Source organism: Ambystoma mexicanum, chromosome 13 (assembly GCF_040938575.1).
Source record: "Ambystoma mexicanum isolate Mex_15411 chromosome 13, UKY_AmexF1_1, whole genome shotgun sequence".
Lineage (NCBI taxonomy): Eukaryota > Metazoa > Chordata > Amphibia > Caudata > Ambystomatidae > Ambystoma > Ambystoma mexicanum.
In genome coordinates, this window is record NC_090938.1 from 12,237,075 (window position 1) to 12,252,472 (window position 15,398).

The following is a 15,398-nucleotide window of genomic DNA, read 5'->3' on the forward strand; positions in this document are numbered from 1 at the left end:
CCCAAACCTGTCGTCTCTTTTCCCCAGTGACCCCCCCCCCCTCCCACGTGGTGTATGCTCCCCACAGTCTGGTGTTGACCCTCCTGTGGTCTGCACTCCCCATGGCTGGGTGTTAGCCACTGCCTTCTCCCCCGTGGTCTCCACTCCAGTTCTAACCCGCTCCTTTTATGGTCTTTGCCCCCACTACCTTGCATTTGCATCCTCAGCCTGCCCCCTCCCCTGCTCCCCCCGCCCCCCTCCCATGTGGTCTCTGCTCCCCACGGTCTAGTCTTACTGCAGATGGGGATAATCTCCACAAAGCGCTTCGTGCTCTAGTTCCATTGCATGGTCTGTGGCGCATTCCTCGACTGTTGGAAGACCCCCTTTTTTTTTTCTTTTTTTTTATTTATTTATTTATTTTTTTGGGGCCCTCATTTTCTGTTTCTTTGTTTTTAATATTTCAGATACCGTAAAATTCCAGGAGACCAGTGCAGCGGGGGTATCAGCCCAAGCAGAGAGGTCAAGAACCTGAAGGGGAAATGCACCAGTGACCTGCTGCAGTCCCAAACCTCGGTAACTATCGCTCCGTAGCAGCCAGTCGCAGCTAGTCAAGTGTGGCACAGCGCAGGGGTGCTACTTATCATTGACTGGCCTGTATTTACTACTTGTTGCTGTTAACTCTTTAGCTGCAGTTGCTGTACTGGTACATTTAGCACCTCTTACTGCATGTTCATATGGGAAAGAAACCTAAGTTGGCAAGAAGTCCTTGTTAAAAAGTGAGCCCTACGTTCGTTCGTTCGTTCGTTCGTTCGTTCGTTCGTTCGTTCGTTCGTTCGTTCGTTCGTGCATGCATGCTTGAGCTGCTTGCATTGGTCCCTTGCACCTATCTGTCCTCAGTTTTTTTCTCATTTTGTTCTCCAAGTTTGCTTTCAAATCTTGATAAATCGGTCTCTTAGCTATTTATGTGAGCTTTGCTTTGCGACCTACGATCATGATTCTTGACTCCTGCCATGGACTGCCCACTGCCACTTGTGCCAGCAGGCTGTAGTTTCGCGATGCTAAATGCAGGGACTACTAGGAGAGGCTGCAACGTGAGCACCTTGGGTTAAGGCAAGCTCTGTGACTTTCCTTTGTGGCCAAGAAGTGGCTTACTTTGGGCTGCTGCTGCAAATAGTCCCCAGGACTTCGTAGCTCTGAAGCAGAAGAGCCATTTGATGCCTGAAGGGGGGTTCATGTGTTTTTTTTTTTAAATTTTTTTAATTTCTTTTTTCAGTTTTTGGCTCTTTGTAATGCATGTGTATCTATAAAAGATTCATGTGCATTACGATCTAGTGATTGGATGTAGGAACGTAGCTTTTTCTTTTTTCTTCAAAGCTTGACATCCGAGATTTGCGAAACCATTGGTGTGACTGCACTGAAACCTCCCTATGATGTAAACATGCCCTCAAGATGCTGCCCTAGTCTGGAAGACCAAGGACTCTTCTCTAAAGTGGCTTCCAGACTGGATGAATAATCTAGAGTGCCGGACTCTAGATCTCCATCCCTTAGAGCAGCTTTGGTACTATTTTGCCCCCATAATAACGTAGGCACGGCAGAAGAGAATGTTCCACATTTGGAATCCACCCTTTGAAGTTGGGTTGCAAATTTAATTGTATTTGTATTTTATTGTATTTTATTTTTTATATAGCACTTTACTCCAAAGCGCTTTACAGCATAACAACCAGAAAACATCAAACATGGAACATAGAAGCAATAAAATATACATGGTTCAAGTCAGAAAAACAGCATGTGGAACAATTTGCATTTGGGAAGGAAGAGAAGAGAGGTATAGGAAGGGGGAAAGGGAAGGAGGAGTAGAAGGGAGGCTGAAGTCAAAGGGAGAGACAGGAAGAGATAAAGGAACAGGAAGATGGGGAGGAGAAAGAAGAGGAGTAAGGGGAGAGAAGTCGGGGGGGTGAAGGAGTGTTGTTAAGGAGGTGCGGAAGGAGCAATAGGTGGAGAGGGAGTTCCAATGTCGGGGGGCAAGGAGCTGTAAGGAGCGGAAACGAGAAGAGGCACAAGGAGGAGGAGGAACAGAGTAAAAAGTGATCAGCAGAGCTTAGAGAGCGAGAGGGGGCATAGAAAGAGAGAAGAGAGGAGAGGTAAGAAGGGGCAAGGTCATGAAGAGATTTAAAAACGAGACAAAGGAAATGGAATTTAAGTTGGGAGTGGAAGGGAAGCCAGCCTAGGTTGGAGATGGAATCATAGGGAGAGAGAACAGAGGGTGCGGACGGCAGTGTGGTAAAGGAATTTAAGGGGGGGGGGGCGAGATGGGAAGATAGGAGACCGAAAAAGAGAGAAGAACAGTAGAAAAGGCAAGAAAAGAAGAGGGACGAGATTAAGAGTTTGATAGCATGGAAAGTAAGAGAAGAACTGACTTTACGGATATTAAAGAGGTGATGGCGACAAGAGCGAGAAGTGAGGGAAATGTGGTGAGTGAAGGACAGGGAGTCAAAGTAGATTCCTTGCATGGGTGAAAATACAAAGATTGGCAGGGGGGAAGAATGGAACGAGGGGGGAGGGAGGAGGAAGTGTGTTGGAAGGAAAGAAAAGGACTTCAGTTTTGTCCGTATTGAGAGGGAGAAAATGCGATGTCATACATTTTTTTTAATGGCAGTGAGACAGGAGGAGAGTTTAAGATGAAGGTCAGTGGTGAAGGAGGAGGAGAGGAACAGCTGAGTGTCATCAGCATAGAAATGGTGAGAGATTCCAAAGGAGGAGATGAGAGGAGCGAGAAGTGAATTATAGAGAGAGAATAAGAAGGGTCCGAGGACGGAACCTTGGGGAACACCATAGTTCAGAGGGAAGGTGGAGGAGGTACGTCCGCCCCAAGAGACGGCAAATGGCTTTGGTGTGGCTCCTTACTCTCACAGGAACAAGGGATGGTTTTGAATTAATCATGATGCCCAGATATACAAATGAGTCGATCCTCTCCACCGGTTCTGGTTGATACGATGTGCCAATGGAAAGGGACCCGCTTACGATTGGATGTTAATGTTTATTGCAGAACTCTTAGCGGTGTTCTCGTGTAATGGGTTCTCGCTCACAAAAGCGGAAAAGGCATTTAAAATGTGTTGTGTGCTGTCAAATACCAGATAGTCATCCGCATATCCAGTCCATAAAGGCTTAAGGGTGGACATTTTTGGGGATGCCAAGGCAGCTGACTGCAGATGTAGATCGATGTCTGAAGTAGAAGAGGTTTGTCCAGCCAAAACGGCAACTGGCGGGTCCCTTATTGTCTTTAGAGGTTATTTTCTTGCAAACGTGTATCCACTGGCTCTGAGCCTGTTTTATAACCTATGACTGTAGGCATGTGGATGCTTCCAAGTTTGGGCTCCTAAACATTTCTAAATGATGAAATAATAGCTTGTTTCTTTTTCAAAATTCAAGTTTTTATTTTTCATAAATTCTTTCCAATGTTTTTTCTTGAGCAGCACTCGTGCCAAAATTTATTATCAAATTTCAATCTTTTCTAAATATTTGCTTTCAAATATGATCCGAAATGAACATTTTGTACTACTTGAATGCCACTATTACTTCATAATGGCATGTTGTGTATTAACTGATCCTTAGTCAACCTTAAAGGGTTAGACCTCATATCTCGACACGTTTCCCCTTCCTTGGTTCTGGCGGTTCCTTGGGAGGTTTTTCACACAATTATTTGGCCATCTTTTAGCTGTTGCTATAATATATATTTTTTGGTTCAAATGTAGTTTGACCTATGGATCAAATTGATGATAATTTTCTATTAGGTTCATATTAAACCTTCTCAACAGTCCTCTTGGTAGCAACCAATACACTTGTTATACTTACTCTGTTCCTTTCTCCTGTAATAGTTGTGACCATATGAGTCTAATGCTAGGTCTTGTGTTACGCTTGTCTTCCTACTTCATCATTTTAGTGCATATTGCACCTATGTCCCTATTTTCTTGTGCTAAGAAGTTTGGCACCCTCCCCATGTGTTTTGGTTGTGTTATTGACTCCAATGAGGCATTTACTGGGCTTCAGCTTTCATAAAGCTCACCTTGGGTTTTGGCAGCCTGCCCCTGGTGGTTGGTTATCCAATTCATCCCATTGAGGCATATGGTGTCAAGTAAAATTATACTTTTTTTTAGTTGGTGCCTGCCTTGTCTTTTCTGCTTAGCCAAAAAGGCAAACTTCTCATTATTTATGCCTTTTCCTCCTTCGAGGTGGATGCCTGTGCTTAGGCTTTCATCAAACTACCCTCAAGTTTGGCAACCTGCGCCTGTGGTTTGTTTCATTTAATTTCAGTGAGGTCTACGATAACTTCTTTCTTTGAGCATTGTTGTGCACTTATACCTTTTTATTGTTGCCTGCTCTAATCCGTTAATTGATTCCTGTCCTGTTTATCCACTATTCACAAGTTGGTAGTGTGTCTACTTAGCGGGAGGGAGGTAGGTTATTTAGTGAGTATCGCCTATCTCTTGCTGTGAGGCAGCGATAGCACTGCTCCTGCACGTGCCGGGGACAGACAGAGGAGAGATGACTGGGGGCTGCCGGCCCTCATCAGATATAAGCCAACATTTGGCCTGAGGGCAGATATCAACCCCCCCCCCCCCCCGTTTGATGCATCAAAGGCCCTTTGTCCCCCATCTGTCCGGATGGTAACGGGGCCTTTGATGTGGGTGTCGGGGGCAGGACTGCCAAGCGGTTACCTGCCACCTTCTCGCAGTATGGGCGCTCAGAAGTCTGGGTCCCTTTTTGTTGCTGTGGACGGGTGGCCCACCCTGTACACCCACATGCTAATGGGCCAGCACCTGAAAGGTGCTACCCATGTCCGGGACCCACTACAATCCCACCTCCCATCTTTTATGCCCCTGGGCCTTCCACCTCCAGGGGGGAGGGGGCCATGTACATTTTCGACACACTGATGCATTAGAACTGCAACCTGCTGCACTACTTGAATGCCACGATAGGATGGGTGGCGAGGTAGAGGGCTATGCAAGAGTCTGCACAGAAGGCGTCGTTTTAAATGGCATGCTAAAGACCTGCTTCTGCTGCTGAACCAGTCAGCTGTGGCCGGCACTGGGATGCTCATCTGGACGGCATAGCTTGTCTAGTTCTGCCCTGGGGCGCATGGCAATACGATGTAACTTGGAGGATGTTTCGTGGGGGGCAGAAAATCACGCCCCCACCCACACTTCCCTGATCAGAGCACCCTATTCAGGGCAAGAGAATGGAAGGAGTGCTAGACACGGGTCCCCCTTCCTGTTGCACCTGTATGGCTGTGCTCGCATCATGGCTCCACTCCAGTGTTAGCAAAGTTGCTCTCAACTTGCACGTGAACCAGTACGTCTGTTTCCTAAGGTTGAAGGAAGGGCTTTGCCCCCACAGGCTCCTGTGCTTTACTTCACCTGTACTCAGCCTGCATATGCTTACGCGTTTGTGGGAGGGGTCTCTGTGTGCAAACCTGGCCCTGAAGCGCATCGTGCATTCTTAAATGCTGAGGGCCGCTGAAATCTTCCTTCCGGAAGGAATCCATGTTTGCTTAAAGTGCCAATCCTGCTCTAGCGTTGCAGCACCCTGCCCCTCGTCTCGCCCATGCATTGAGCGGTATCGCACATTTACTGCACTTTCCTCAGTATCGAATGCTGAAAGCTCATTCTACCGCACAAGGGGAGCAAGGGTTGCAGGGGTGTCTCCTGCTCCCCTTGTACAGTATGATGGGTTCAGGGGTTGCAGAACACACTGCGAAGGGGGGTGGAGGGCTACACCCCTCCCTCCGTACAAGAATGTGGGGGAAAAAGCACAACTTCTCCCGGGAAAATAAATGTCTTTCGCTTGCTTTTCAGGAAAAGCAGAGATCTAGCAGGACCACAGCACCAGCCGGCCGACACATAATAGACAAGGTAACCATGTAGCAAGGAGGGCAGGGGTGCAGGGCACACGCGCACACAGATGCGTAGACGAGGTAACCACGTAGAGAGGAGGGCAGGGGCGCAGGGCATCCGTGCACACAGATTAATTACTTGGCCTGTTTTGACTGATCACTGCGTGCCGCAGTGGAAGTGTGCAGTATTTTGGCATTCAGCGTTTTCGGCGGCGCAGTAATCGCATAGATCCCATTGCATTAAACACTGCTGCAGGACTGAGACTCTGGTTCAAGCTGCTATGAATGTCCACTGCCTTCATGTTAGGCAGAAACCTGTGCAGTTCCCTTAGGGACCACTGCAAAAGATTTAAGACTACAGGTGTTGGCAGTAAACCGAATTGGTAGCAGTCTGTACCACCCAGATTTACCTGGTAGCTGTGGCTGAGCAGTCAGACTTCTCTCAAGATGAGTTAGGCAGTATATGGAGTATACACAATAGGTACAGAGATACAGTAGCACAAGCAAACACTGACCAGAGCTTTGGTGTAAAAGTATATAATTATTTATTTAAAGACACACTTGTAAATTACACCAGCACAAAGAGAGGTAAATAAATTCAGCACACAGTCACTATATATATATATATATATATTTCTGATGTTTGTTAATCTGCTTAGATTCACATGCTGTGCATAGGTCCGACATCCAGTGGTCACTGCGGAGTATTGCATTTTGTTTTTCGTAGTCGAAAAGGGGACGTCGACAAGGCGTGTCTGTAACACTATCCCTATAGTGACGTGCGTTGTACCCACAATCCCTCACGCGTCGAGGTCCCTCAGATTGTTTTTTCCGCCCAGCTTCTGGTTGCCTTACGGGGAGCTCCTTGAGAGACATTGCTAATACTTACTACAGACCTCGGTCCTTAATTATACTTATTATATTGTTAAAGATCCCTCCCCTCGACGTTAGCTGTGAAGCTGTTTCTCCGCCGAGCAAGTTTTCGACGGAGGGGAAGAGGCGGAGGAGATCCTTCGGCGCTGCCGAACACGTGGCCTGGCCTCGCCGGCCAACATACAGTAGGGAGAGTGGGGGTTGGAACTTTTATCTTCTCTTTGAGAATGTCTTTCTTTCTCCCCTATCTTTCCCTTGGGGTTGTTATCACCAGTTATTATTGCCTCAGCTATGGAGAGGACACCTTTTAAGTTTTGCCCACGCTGTAGGGGCAAATACACTTGGAAGGATAAACACAAGCTCTGTAATCGTTGCTTGCCCCTCGATCATAAAGAGGACAGCTGCGCGGCCTGTAAGCTCTTGAAACCAAGAAAAGAGGTGGGCGGACTACGCTATGTAGAAGTCAGTTTCCTCACCCGCCGCCGCTGTTACAGAAAGTGACGAGGAGGGTGATAACTCGACGTCCGTCACGGAAGTCATTAACCCACAGAAGGAGCGCTCGCGCTCCTCGACGTCCGTCCCCGGCCCCGACAGGCTCGGCTCACGCCCTGCTTATGGGGATGAACACCCCGGCGACAAGGACGCACATAGGCCCCATAAGATGAAACACACAACCCACGGCTCTTCTTCGTCGAGGACGAAGGATCCATCAGCGTCGAAGGGGACGCAGGGCACTCCAGGGTCTACCTCAGACCGTAAAGGTCTCGAGCCCCACCCCAAACGCAGCCGTGACCAGCGATTGGGCTTTCATCAAACACGGGCGCTACCTCAAAATCATCCGACGTAACGCTCCATAGAGCGGCCGTCGAGGAACAACGCGCAACGCAGGCAACGTCGACACCAGAGCCCTCGACTGACAAACTCGTTGTCGAGAGCCTGGCGAGAATTGTTTCCGAAGACAAACGTACGCGGACGACGAAACAAACGTCGAATACCGCGCCGAAAAAGCACAAAAGTAGCCAGGAACAGCCCCCTTCATCTAAGGGCACTTCTGAACTACCAGAGGGCTTTTCAGAGGGAGACGGAAACCTCTCCTCGACGTTGTAGGAGCGTTCTAAGCGTTTTGAAGGTGAAAACACTGATTTCCCCCCTCTAGACTATTCAGGGGTACCCCATGAGACCCTTGAAAGACTCCATTCTTGTATGGAGAAAATGGAAAGGTTTTTGGGAAGGCAAGACCCACCCACACACAAAAGACAAAGAGAATGGCCCCAGGATGACCCTAGGGTCAAGATTCCTAGGCTGTTTTCCCCCTTCCACAGACGTATATGACCTCACTGAAGAGGAGCAATACCTCCAGGAAGATGAGGAGTGTTTGGGTGGAGAGGAAGAACATGAGGAAGAGGGGTTCGAAGAAGATCCTTACACTACTGCAGGAGCTTTTGAAGAAGATACAGCTACCTCGCAGCCCTGGCAATCCCCATCAGTGCAGCCTTGGCAATACCCATCAATGCACTCAGACCCTGATGTCTTTCACCCTTCTCCTCTCAAGGATTCACATACTGGAACACCTCTCCCATAGATGACCAACCTTCACTCAAATCACTATTGCTCAAGGCAGCAGCGCATTTTGAGATAGACACAGTGGAAACTCTTCCTGACATAGACTTTGTAGAGAAAGTTATTAAAGAAAAAGCCCCTGTTAGCCAGTCTATTCCGCTCCTGGCTTCTATAAAGAGGAGAATATCTCCTTCCCTTTCCAATCCTGCCTTAGTAAGTGGGGTCAACCCTCGAATAGAAAAGCTCTTCAGGCCTTCGTCCTCTGACCCTTTGTACATCAGAGGACATTCTATTCCGGACTCCCTCGTAGTTACTAATACAAGAAAAAGAGAGGGGGTACCACTATCCACTAGTGAGGCACCACCTGACAAAGAGGGCAAGAAGCTCTATGCACTTTGAGAAGGCGGCGGAGGTCGTGATTCTCTTTCCACTAGGATTGCAAATAACAATTCCCTACTAGCTAGCTACGCGGATGCACAGTGGCGCAAGCTGCGCAGCGAAGCAGAGAACGCACCAGAACCCCTGCGTTCATGCCTGTTAGCTATAATATCAGAGGGAACTCTTGTAAACCAGGGCATCGTAAAGAACTCCTTAGATGCCGCAGAGACCGCTGGCCGTTCCCTGGTTCAGGGAATACTTCTCAAACGCCATGTCTGGCTACGCAATTCAGGATTTAAGCCGGAAACCCAAGCCTCCCTGATAAATAAGCCCATAGAACAAACACATCTGTTTGGGAAAGCAGTGGATGAGGCCCTAGAACATGCAAAGAAAGAGTTTGATACCATCAAGACTCTTGACCAAATTTCTAGGCCCCCTAACAGACGCGGCTATGGCAATAGACGCTCATTTCGTGGCCAACGCCAGCAGCAAAACCAACAGCAATTTTACTCTGCTACCAACTGGCCCTCTAACCAGGGTAACAACACCCAGTTCAGTCAAAGAGGCAAACGGCGTGGCAAGGGAAGAGGTCGCGGCTCCAGCCCCAAAGGTCCCACGCCCAATACCAACAAATGACCCGAAGATTCGGGTCCCCTCCCATGCATCACCGGTCGGGGGCCGGCTAACATCGTTCCTATCAGCATGGGAGGGAATATCGTCAGACCGTTGGGTATTATCCACCATAGTCCACGGATACTGCATCGAATTAAACGGTTCCCCGAAGTACAGACCGCCACGGAACCGACGCATAACACCGGAACACCTCACCATTCTTCTTCAAGAAGTAGAAGAGCCACTGAAAAAAGAAGCTATAGAAGCTGTCCCCCTATCTCAGGTAACAGAAGGTATTTATTCAGTGTACTTCCTTGTACCCAAAAAGGACTTAACCATGCGCCCTGTATTAGATCTGTGCCCAGCGAACAACTTTGTCAAACCCCAAAAGTTTGTATGGTGACCTTGCAGGAAGTAATCCCACTGTTATCACAAGGGGATTACATGACAACGCTAGACATGAAAGATGCATACTTTCATATTTTAATGTTGCCAGCGCACAGAAAATACCTCAGGTTCAAGATAGAGAACAAACACTACCAGTTCAGAGTACTATCCTTTGGGATAGCTTCTGCACCAAGGGTATTCACAAAAGTACTGGCAGTAGCAGCGGCCCACCTGCGCAGGTTATCCATCCTGGTATACCCTTACCTCGACGACTGGCTCATAACAGGGGATTCTTACGAAACATGCTTCTCCAATACCCAAAAGACCATAGACCTTTTGTACCAACTGGGCTTCTCCATCAACGAAAAGAAGTCCAGCTTAGACCCCAGCCAAGTCAAACAATTTTTAGGGGCTCTAATTCGAACAAAGGACGGCCTCGTCTTCCCCTCCAACGAGAGGGTCCAAAACATGCTGTTTCAGATCCCCCATTATGTGGCAGGTCGAGAGGTGACGGTACGCAAAGCAATGCGCTTGCTAGGGATGATGGCGTCATGTATTTATTTGGTACCTCACGCGCGCCTGCGCATGCGCCCAATGCAAGAGTGGCTCAACAGCCAGTGGTGTCAGGCCAGCGGACAATGGGACGATCTAGTGGTGGTCTCGCAGGCCTTAGTTCTCTCGCTACGGTGGTGGACAAAAGAAAACCTGTTATTAGGGAAAACTTTTGCCACACCCGCAGTGGAAGCCAGTCTAACCACAGACGCATCCCTCACAGAATGGGGGGCTCACCTATCCCATCATACTGCTCACGGAGCGTGGACTCCGAGCTTAGCATCCAAGCATATAAACCTGCTGGAACTTCTAGCGGTGTTCAAAGCACTGAAAGCCTTTCATGAACACCTACAAGGAAAGACAGTGATGGTCCTCACAGACAGCACCACAGCCATGTACTACCTCAACAAGCAAGGGGGCACTCACTCTCCAGGACTGTCCAAGCTGTCCCAGAATATATGGAAGTGGGCTCTCAACACAACATGTTCCTACTATCACAACATGTACCAGGGGAACTCAATCTGCTAGCAGAGACTTCCCCCTGCCCGAAGAGTACGAATGGCAATTGCACGAAGACATCGTCTTAGACGTCTTCACGCAATGGGGATTCCCGGAAATAGACCTGTTCGCAACTATGGAAAACTCACAATGCCAAAGTTACGCCTCCAGGTACCCCCAGAACCAGTCCAAGGGGAACGGTCTGTCGATTCAATGGTCAGGGAAATTTGTTTACGCCTTTCCCCCAACTCCCCTTCTCAACAAAGTGGTGCACAAGATGCACCAGGAGCAGGTTACCATGATACTAGTGGCCCCAATGTGGGCCCGGCAGCCATGGTTTGATCACTTGATGGAGATGTCCCTATCTCCCCCAGTGAAACTTCCCTGCCCGTACAACATGCTGTCACAGGACAAGGGCAGGACACTGCATCCATGCCCTCAGACCATGCAGCCTGGCTCCTGAGATCATAGAATTTGGACATTTACATCTCCCACAGAGATGTATGGACATCCTCAGGGAAGCCAGAAAACCTAATACTCGCCACTGCTATTCTAGCAAGTGGAAAAGATTTGTCATCTGGTGTAGAATTAAGAGCATCAACCCAGTTGACTGCTCTCCCACTAACATTGTTCTGTACTTGACCCATTTACTGGATTCAGGTCTAGTGTTTAATTCCATTAAAGTCCACCTAGCGGCACTTTCTGCATACACCACTTCCCAACTTAAAGTGTCGTGGTGGAAGATACCAGTTATCAAGGCCTTCATGGAGGGGGTAAAGAGAAACACCCTGCGATAGCTAACCCAGCTCCCGGATGGGACTTAAATGTGGTACTTTCTAGACTCATGGGCCCTCCTTTTGAACCCATGCACAAGGCAACTCTTAAAGACCTCACTCTTAAGACTGCTTTCCTAATAGCCATCACCTCCATTAGGAGAGTAAGTGAACTACAGGCTCTTTCTGTACTAGACCCCTTTGTAACAGTTCACAAAGATAAGGTGGTTCTACGCACACACCCTAGGTTTGCACCAAAATTCATCTCGAAATTTCATGTAAACCAGTCAATAGAACTACCAACGTTCTTTCAAAACTCTTCCAGCTTGGGAGAAAAAAGTCTGCATACACTGGATGTACACAGAGCTGTCATGTTCTACATGGAAAGAACCAGACCACTGAGAAAAACTAATCAGTACTTTGTCTCTGTGGCAGCAGGAAGAGAAGGAGATGCAGTTTCAAAGTCCACTATATCTAGATGGATTGTTCAATGCATCACTCTCTGTTACACTCTTGCTAAGAGAGAACTACCCTTCAAGCCAAGAGCACATTCTACTCGAGGCACTGGGGCTTCCATAGCGTTCATTGCAAATGTTCCCCTTGAGTCCATCTGCAAAGCGGCTACCTGGAGTTCTGTGCACACCTTTACAAAACACTACTGTCTAGATGCACACTCTACATCTGTCTCCCAGGTGGGACAGGCAGTATTAAGACATCTTTTCTCTACTGTTCCTTCTCATAACCCACCGCCAACTCCGGGTACTGCTCGCTAGTCTATGCACAGCATGTGATTCTAAGCAGATTAACAAACATCAGAAGACAATGCATTACTTACCGTAAAGGCATTTCTGATGGTTGTATCTGCTTAGATTCACATGCGCCCACCCTTCCTCCCCGCTCGGATGGAAGGAACATAGACATCCTTTTCTATATTTCTCTCTTTTCTGTACTCACTCACGTCTAGAAGGCTCCCTCAGGGCAGAAAAATACAAACAGAGGGACCTCAACGCGTGAGGGATTGTGGGTACAACGCACGTCACTATAGGGATAGTGTTACAGACACGCCTTGTCGACGTCCCCTTTTCGACTACGAAAAACAAAATGCAATACTCCGCAGTGACCACTGGATGTCGGACCTATGCACAGCATGTGAATCTAAGCAGATACAACCATCAGAAATGCTTTTACGGTAAGTAATGCATTGTCATATATATATATATATATCTCCCTGATTACTTATTAGACCAGTCTTAATGAGAAACACCACTTATTTTCAGACAGAGGTGAGCGCTTAACATAAGATGGCACTCTAATAAGTTATTAAAAAGGGAGGGACAAGGCAGAGTTATGAAAGCACACAAATTTCAATACTTTTCAAAGAACCACAGTGAGGCAGGTCAGGCAAAGTCTACTGGGGAGCAAGGAAGTTCAAATGCCAGGCCCACTCTAGCAAGCGAAATGTGTCCAGGATCACACAGTGGGGTTATGCCCAAAGAGTCTTGGTAAATAGTTCACCAAAGATTGAGATCAAGTCAGGAAAAGTTAGTTAACCGGTCCCAGGCTAACCCAGGTGAGAAAGTCGAGTATTTACTGTCACCCCGAACGATGTGTCGCAAGGGAAGCCAGGCGGGACACAGTACCTGAAAGTGGGAAGAACGCTCCAGCGGGGGCAGTTGTTCCTGGCAGCGGGTGCAAGTTGGTGTTTCGTCGGTATTACCCAAATTGTTCGTTTACAATTGTTCGAATGAACAATTGACCGAATTTAAAGGGTCACAATTGACCATATATATATATTTTCACAATTCGGTCAATTGTCATTCGAACAGTTGTAATAAGAACAATTCGGAAACAACCTTTTCGTCCAGAGGAAGAGGAGGTCTCGACGTGGAGGAAAGCTGAAGGTCGTTGCATTGCCAGGGAAGAAACCAGCCACAAAGTTTCCCGGTTACAAGGTACCACCCTTTTCTTCGCGGTAGTGGTAAACCGTGGTATTCCGGTTGCTGGGGTGTTTGGCACGGGCAAGGTGGCCACGAGATGGTCCAGGAAGGCGAAAAGACGGGCAAACTGGTTATCCCCACCAGTCAAAGGAAGAAGACTCTCCGGGCTGGAGATCTCCTCTGTCGTCGGGAAAAGTGGTGAGACGGTTCAGCAGGGCTCCACCGGTGGTGTCGTCGTTGCAGGTCGGCTCGGCTCCTCCCTCCTCGGATTCTTTAGGTCCTGTGGCGACTTCAGAAGTTCCAGTCCCCAAAGCCCTGCTTTTATGCAGAAAACCCCCATTCATTCAGCCTAGCTGTCACTCAAACATGCTAAGTGGTGAGTCGGGCGGCTCACCACTTGAGCCAATCACACAAGAGTGCGACTTGAGTTGCTGAGGCAACTCAGTCCAAGTTGCCTAAACCCCCTCCTACCCCCCCTGTAGTACCCAGACAGAGTGGCACCACTTTTGGAGGCTTCTGTGGAGAAGCCCGCCAAAAAGTGGAACAAAGGGCTCGACTTGGGTTGGAGTCACAGAAGCGAACACAAACGCCATTTTGGGACCAAGTTTCGGCAAAAAATACCAACCGGTGAATTTATATTAATTTAATAAACCGGCGGTATGTTCGAGGCTATTTTAAAAAGTGGTAGCCTCGAACAATGGGAAAATCCCATAGGAATATAATCGCGGTCGAATATAAAAAGTAGTATCCACTGGCACCAGCCAAAACGCGGTCGGGGGGCACTGGACAGTGCCCCCTCGAACAACAGATGCAGGGGCAATCGAATTGCCCTGACCAGTACATCCACAATATGCTGGTTCTTACTGGTTCTGTTCACAATTTGAGACTAGTAAAGCCAATGGTGACTTTACATGCCCTGGGAGACAGTAGTCCGTCCCAGGGTATGGAGTCAGTTTGGGGGTCGCTACGACACCCCTGGGCTACTGCACGGAGGGTGCTGTGTAACCCACATATCAAAAACACATGAAACCCTATGGGGTAAAGGACCCCATAGCCCATAAAACACATACAAAGTCAAAGGAACACCTCAAATCATGTCTAAGAGTGGGAGGAAAAGAATCTCACTCTTGGCAGGAGAAAAAAATAAACCCCAAAAAAATCCAGCAAAGGTGGTGGGGGACTCACTAGGTTTGGGAATTTAGCCTTTACAGAGAATTCTCCCTAACACTTAACTCCCTGTTAGTTTATGCTTTATCTTTCCAGTGGGTTTGGAAGAGCGCGACTTGTCAAAAGGCAAGTTGCCCAAAGTGAGGGGCCAGCAATGAGACTCGTACACAAGGGATTCATGGTTTTGGTCAAAGACGTTTATGAAAATTAAAGGGGTTGGAGAAATTCCTCTGTCCCTGCACTAGAGGCGTTTCCCTAAATAAAACTATAACGAAGGATCTGTCGATGTCAAACGGTCCCGTGTCCAAGGTCCTATTCTGGCCCGCCGTCCAATGAAGAGAAGGGTCATTTCTATGGCTTTGAGTGGTTTATACATTCCTTATTCCAGGGGGTGGTGGTTCCCTTCCCCTGGATCTCACTTCCTGCTGCTGTATATTCAAAGATGCAAGTTTCTCTTCTTTCACAACACTACTGATAGACAAACAACTTGACTCTGTCTTTGTCCTGTTTTGGATACCTGTGTACTCCCTCCCCCCGTAGGATTTTACTCCTGTTTTTTTGATTTCACACAGCCTTTGACTGGCCTGATCTATCCCTCTCAGGACCCCGTTTGGCAGTGTATTTCTCATGCTCTGCTGAGTAGTCCTTGCCTGGTGTATGTTCCTGCCAGGGACTTTTACAAAAACATTTGCAACTTCCTGGTATGCTCTCCTTCCAGGACTTCCTTCATGCTGGGTCTACTTTATCTAATTCTGTATCTGCCTGGTATATTATCCTTCCAGGACTTCCTTC

The 15,398-nt window shown here is 47.9% G+C and overlaps 1 protein-coding gene across 3 annotated transcripts in view; it reads left to right on the forward strand.

Annotated features, from left to right (window-relative positions):
• The window catches only part of SORT1 (sortilin 1), a 226,828-nt gene that overhangs the window by 172,617 nt on the left and 38,813 nt on the right, over positions 1-15,398 (forward strand). For 2 of the 3 annotated variants that reach the window (XM_069633006.1, XM_069633007.1), the window contains exons 17-18: positions 444-552; positions 5,832-5,888. In XM_069633006.1, the coding sequence (XP_069489107.1) occupies positions 444-552; positions 5,832-5,888 (166 nt within the window). The remainder of the gene's footprint in view (positions 1-443; positions 553-5,831; positions 5,889-15,398) is intronic. The other variant, XM_069633008.1, reaches the window with a different exon arrangement.